The sequence below is a fragment of the Chroicocephalus ridibundus genome, chromosome 28 (assembly GCF_963924245.1).
Source record: "Chroicocephalus ridibundus chromosome 28, bChrRid1.1, whole genome shotgun sequence".
Lineage (NCBI taxonomy): Eukaryota > Metazoa > Chordata > Aves > Charadriiformes > Laridae > Chroicocephalus > Chroicocephalus ridibundus.
The window spans coordinates 145,428-151,427 of NC_086311.1; the positions used below are offsets into that span (position 1 = coordinate 145,428).

General features: G+C 63.4%; 1 protein-coding gene across 2 annotated transcripts; it reads right to left on the bottom strand.

Moving 5' to 3' along the window:
* Positions 1-945: 945 nt before the first annotated feature.
* On the bottom strand, positions 946-5,578 carry RPS5 (ribosomal protein S5). Of its 2 annotated transcripts, none has more exons than XM_063318834.1 (6): positions 5,426-5,578; positions 3,734-3,839; positions 3,420-3,629; positions 1,392-1,520; positions 1,198-1,296; positions 946-1,067 (listed from the first exon to the last, which is right to left on the bottom strand). In XM_063318834.1, exons 2-6 carry the CDS (start codon positions 3,836-3,838, stop codon positions 999-1,001), a joined length of 612 nt encoding a protein of 203 aa, XP_063174904.1. In that variant the 5' UTR covers position 3,839; positions 5,426-5,578; the 3' UTR covers positions 946-998. The 2 variants fall into 2 exon arrangements, with proteins under 2 accessions (XP_063174904.1, XP_063174905.1); XM_063318835.1 differs by lacking the exon at positions 5,426-5,578 and adding an exon at positions 5,344-5,367.
* Positions 5,579-6,000: the final 422 nt, after the last annotated feature.

Consider the following 6,000-nt stretch of genomic DNA (forward strand, 5'->3'; position numbering starts at 1 on the left):
GGTGTCAGCGGCGGGTGACGTCCCTGACAGGCGGAAAGAGCAGGACAGAGTTCAGCCAGCAGCGATAAGGACAATTCCGGGAGTTTCGGGGGGGGGGAACAGATACCCACACACCAAAACGCCCCCCCCCCCCCCCAAAAATCCACCTGTCCCTGTCCCCCCCCCCGCCAAACCCTGGCCAAGAACCCCCCCTTGGTGCCACCGAATCCCCCCCCAAAATAATTCAAGGTGGAAATACGAGCGGTCACACCCGCTCCCAGGTTCAACCAGTGGCCCCACCACAACCTGCCCCCCCCCCCCCCGCCCCAACTTAATTTGAAGGGGGGGGTGGGGGGGGCCTCAAGCTCCCCCTTCTCACCTGCACCCCAAGGTGTCACCGGCCGGAGCTCCTCGAGGATCAAGGACGTCCGTCACCGTCACACCCTGCTTTCGTGAGCCGGGGCCGGGGGGGGGCGGGTGGACAACACAAGGGATCCCCCCCTCCCTCACGCTTGAAGGGCACCCCCAAAAAACCCCACACCAGCCTTGCTGGGGGGGGGTTCTGACCCCCCCTTCCCACCAGGAGCCGGTTTCCAGAGCAGATCCCGCTCCTTCCCGGCCGTGGGGAGGTGCCAGATCCCTCCCCGGCTTTATTTATCCCGACTTTTTCTTCCGCCTTCTGCCCCTCCCCGGTGGCTGGGTGCCACTTCCCCCCCCCTACACACACCCCCCCCCCCCCGCCTCCTCCAGAGGGGAAAAATGGGGTGGAAAAAAAAAGGGGGGGGGGCACCCCACTTTTCCCGGGGGGGGTGGGGAGAAACGGAGGCAGGGGACACGGAAAGGGACAAGAAGGACACGGAGCCGCACCCCACACCCAAATTTGTCCCCAAAACCTCAACGGCGTGTCACGTCCCGCCCTCCCCCCCACCCCCCCCCCAGCCCCACAGCACAGGGAAGAGCAAGAGGGGCCATAAAACGAGTGGCTTTTATTGCGGGGGGGGGGTGACACAGGTGGCTTTTTAACGGTTGGACTTGGCCACACGCTCCAGTTCGTCCTTCTTCTTGATGGCGTAAGAGTTGGAAGAACCCTGGGGGAAGGGGGAGGGAGGTTTAAATGGGTGTAAATCAGTTTTTTTTGGGGGGGGGGGGTTGTCCCCAAGTTGTGAGAGGTGACAGCAGGGTGTGTGTCGTCGTGTCCCCCCCCCCCTTTCTCCTTACCTTGGCGGCGTTGATGAGTTCGTCGGCCAAACACTCGGCGATGGTTTTGATGTTGCGGAAAGCGGCTTCGCGGGCTCCGGTGCACAAGAGCCAGATGGCCTTCGGGGACATTAAAAGGGACGTTGGGGACACGGGGCCAAGGCGGGCGGCAGCCCCTGGGGGCGTAAGCATGGAAGGGACCGGGGGGGTGTTACCTGGTTGACGCGGCGCAGGGGGGACACGTCCACGGCCTGGCGACGGACGGTGCCGGCGCGACCGATGCGGGTGGAATCCTCCCGGGGGCCGGAGTTGATGATGGCGTTCACCAGGACTTGCAGGGGATTCTGGGAAGGGGGGGGGGGGGGGGGGGAAGAAAGGTCAGCACCCCCAAAAAACACACACGCGCACACACACACACACCCCCAGCACCCCAAAAATACCCCCCCAACCAACCCCCAGCACCCCAAAACCCACCCCCCTCAACACCCCAAAAAACCTCCCCCTCCAAGCACCCAAAACCACCCCTCCAGCACCCAAAAAATACTCCAAAACCAACCCCCCCAGCACCCCAAAAACCAGCACCCAGCACCCAAAACCCACCCCCCTCAACACCCCAAAAAGTCTCCCCCCCCCAAAACAGCACCCTAAAACACCCCCCCCAGGACCCCAAACCACCCCTCCAGCCCCCCAAAATACCCCCAAACAAACTCCCAGAACCCAAAATCGCCCCCCCCCAGCACCCCAAAAAACCTCCCCCCCCCCCAGCATCTAAATCCAACCCCCCAACAGCACCCTAAAACACCCCCCAGGACCCGCAAACACCCCAAACCCAACCCCTCAGCACCCTAAAACCCCTCCTCCAGCACCCAAAAACGACCCCCCCAGCACCCTAAAACCTCATTTCCAGCAACCCAAAAAACCTACCCCCCCAGCACCCAAAAATAACCTCCCAACAGCACCCTAAACATTCCTCCAGGACCCATAAACGCCCCTCCGGCACCCAAAAATACCCCAAACCAACCCCCCAGCACCCTAAAGCCCCCACCCCCTTCAGCACCCCAAAAAACCTCCCCCCAACACCCAAAAAACACCCCCCAGGACCCAAAAAAACCTCTGCCCCCCCCTCGCCCCAGCACCCAAATCCAACCCCTCCCAGCACCACCCAAAAACACCCCCCCCCCCCCAGGACCCAAACCCACCCTTCCAGCACCCAAAAATACCCCAAAACCAACCCCCAGCACCCTAAAACCATCCCCTCAACACCCCAAAAAACCACACACCCCCCCCCCCGCCGCACCCAAAAACCAACCCCACTCCAGCCCCCTAAAGACCCAAACCCACCCCCCCAGCACCCTAAAACACCCTCTAGGACCCAAACCAACCCCCCCAGCACCCTAAAACCAATCCCCAGCACCCCAAAAACCAAACCCACCTCCCCAATTCCCAAACCACCCCCTCCCAGCCCCCCAAAACACCCCTTAGGGCCCAAACCCACCCCCCCCAGCCCCCTAAAACACCCCTTAGGGCCCAAACCCACCCCTCCAGCCCCCAAACTGCCCCCTCCCAGCCCCCCAAAACCCTTTCCAGCCCCCTAAAACACCCCTTAGGACCCAAACCCACCTCCCCAGCCCCCAAACCCACCCCCTAGCACCCCAAAAAACCCCCTCTAGGACCCAAACCCACCCCCCCAGCCCCCCAAAACCCTTTCCAGCCCCCTAAAATACCCCTTAGGGCCCAAACCCACACCTCCAGCCCCAAAAATCACCTCCCCAGACCCCAAACACCCCCTCTAGGACCGAAACCCACCCCCCCAGCCCCCAAACTGCCCCCTCCCAGCCCCCCAAAACCCTTTCCAGCCCCCTAAAAGCCCTCTTAGGACACAAACCACCCCCTCCCAGCCCCCTAAAACACCCTCTAGGGCCCAAAACCATCCCCCAGCCCCCAAACTGCCCCCTCCCAGCCCCCCAAAACCCTTTCCAGCCCCCTAAAAGCCCTCTTAGGACACAAACCACCCCCTCCCAGCCCCCAAACTGCCCCTCCCAGCCCCCCAAAACCCTTTCCAGCCCCCTAAAAGCCCTCTTAGGACACAAACCGCCCCCTCCCAGCCCCCTAAAACACCCTCTAGGACCCAAACCAACCCACCCAGCCCTCTAAACCCAACCCCCAGCACCCCAAAACTCCCTACCCAGGACCCAAACCCACCCCCTCAACCCCCGCCCCCCCCTCCCCAGCCCCCTCCTCACCTCCCCGGTGAGCAGATGGATGATCTCGAAGGCGTGCTTAACGATGCGCACCGTCATTAACTTCTTGCCGTTGTTCCGGCCGTGCATCATCATGGAATTGGTGAGACGTTCCACGATGGGACACTGGGCTTTACGGAACCTCTTGGCCGCGTAGCGCCCGGCGCTGTGGGGCAGGTACTTGGCGTATTTTTCCTTCACGGCGATGTAATCCTGTCGCGATAACGACGTCAGAACCCTCCCGCCGCCGGAGAAAAACGGGAGAAAATCCCTCCCTTTTTTTTTTTTTTTATGCCCACCCCCTCAAAAAATAATACCTGGAGGGAAATGTCGTTGATCTGCACGTCGTCGGTGCTCCATTTGCCAAAGAGTTTGATGTCGGGGGTCTCGGTGACGGCGGGGGCTGTCTCCCAGTCGGTCATACTGGGAGGGGAGAATGGGATGGGGGTCAGGAGATGAGCTTGTGTCCCCCCCTTCCCCTCATAATTCCCCCCTCTCCCCCTCATAATCCCCCCCAAAACCTCCTAATTGCGCACATCTAAACCCAACCCCCTTTTAAATAAAAGGAAAAACTAAATGTCTACACGTCCCAGTGGGTTAAACACCCTTCCCAGTATAAACTGGGAAGGCTCTAGGGGCACCCCAGGACTTTTCACGGGGTACTGGGTAGCCCCCCACACCCCAAACACCCCCCCACACCCCAAACACCCTTCACGGGGTGTTCAAGCACCCATGGGTGGGGGGGATCTAAACCTCCCAGAGGTGACAAAGGGGGCCCAGGGGTGTCCCCAAGCCCTGAAGGTGACACGGGGTGTGGGGGGCTGACAGGGCTGGGTGACACAGGGGGAGGGGTGTCCCCACCAACAAAGGACCCCCACCACCACCCCCCCGAGGGTCTGGTGTTTGTGGGTGTTACGGTGTGACATGAGGAATGGGGACACAGTCCCAGTGTTACTGGGGAGCGCAAAGAGCAGCTACTGGGGGGCACAAGGAAACCTCCCCCCTTCCCCAGAGCAGAGACACCCCAAACTCCCTCCAGACCCCCCCAAAACAGGCCCCATCCCACCCCAAGAAGCCGCCAAGCTCCTTTAAGGCACCCCTCCCTCCAGTTCATCCCTATGGCAGGCCCCCCCCCACCCCGAACCCTACAGACACACTCCCCCCCCCAAAAAATGCACACCTATCTCCTCCCCCCCCCAAGAGCCCCCCAGTTCTCATCTGGGGGCCTGCCCCACAGGCCTGAGCCCCCCAACTCCTATCTCAGGGCCTCCCCAACAGCCCTCAGCCCCACCAACTCCCACCTCGGAAGCTCCCACAGGCCTGAGTCCCCCAACTCCCCCTTCAGGGCCCCATCCAAAGACCTCAACCCCCCCAACTCCCACCTCGGGCCCCCCCAAGAGGCCTCAGCCCCCCAGCTCCCACCTCAGAGGCTCCCCCCCAGGCTAGAGCCCCCCAACTCCCACCTCAGGCCCCCCCCAAGAGGCCTCAGCCGCCCAGCTGCCACCTCAGCACCCCCAACATGCCTCAGAGCCCCCCCACAGGCCTGAGCCCACCCCCCAACTCCCTCTTCAGGACTCCACACGAAGACCTGAAGCCCCCCCCAAATCGCACCTCAGAGCCCCCCAATTCCCACCTCAGGCCCCCCCAAGAGGCCTCAGAGCCCCTCCACAGGCCTGAGCACCCCAACTCCCACCTCAGAGCCCCCCAACTCCCACCTCAAGGCCACGCCACAGGCCTGACCCCCCCTAACTCCCCCTTCAGGACCACACACCCCCCCCAAAGACCTCAGCCTCCCAACTCCCACCTCAGAGCCTCCCAACCGCTACCTCAGCCCCCCCCAACAGGCCTCAGCCCCTCTATTCCCACCTCAGAGCCCCCGCACCCCCAAATCCCGGCCCCAAGAGCCCTCACAGCCCCCCTCCCACACCTCTCAGGCACCCTTCCAGCCCCTCCGGAGCCCCGGCCCCCCCCCTCCAGGCGCGGCGAAGCCCCGGTCCCGCCGCACTCACATGGCGGCGGCGGCGGCTACGGGCAGGAAAAAGGGCCGTGATGGGGTTTCCCGGCCTCTTATCCAGGGGCGGGCGAGTACTTCCGCCCGCGCATGCGCAAAGCCCCCGAGCGACGCCGCACTTCCGCCCTCACCGATGCTCTTTGCACATGCGCACAAAGGAAAGGCCGGGCTGCCTCTTGCGCATGCGCAGAGGGCGCTGGCGAAGCCGGAGCGGCCATGTTTGTTGAGGGCGCCTGCCCGTGTGAAGTAGGCAGTTTCCTATGGGGGGGGCGAGGCACAACAGGGACAAGGAGCCCCAAAAGGGCAAGGGGAACCGGAGGGGGTCTCATGGGTGGACATGGAGGTGGAGGGGACCCCCCCCCCTCCCTCGCCCCGAGCCCGTCGCGTCCCGCGATTGGCGAGGCCGCCTTCCCGCTCGCCAATCAACGTCTCGCCCCTGCTTGACGTCACCGGTCGCCGGGCTGATCCCGCGGGATGGGGGGAAACGAAAGCGAAAGCGCCGCAGGCAGCGCTGCGGGGTGGGGGGGCGGGGGGGAAGGCACAGGGGACCCTCGGGACCCCCCGGAACCCCCC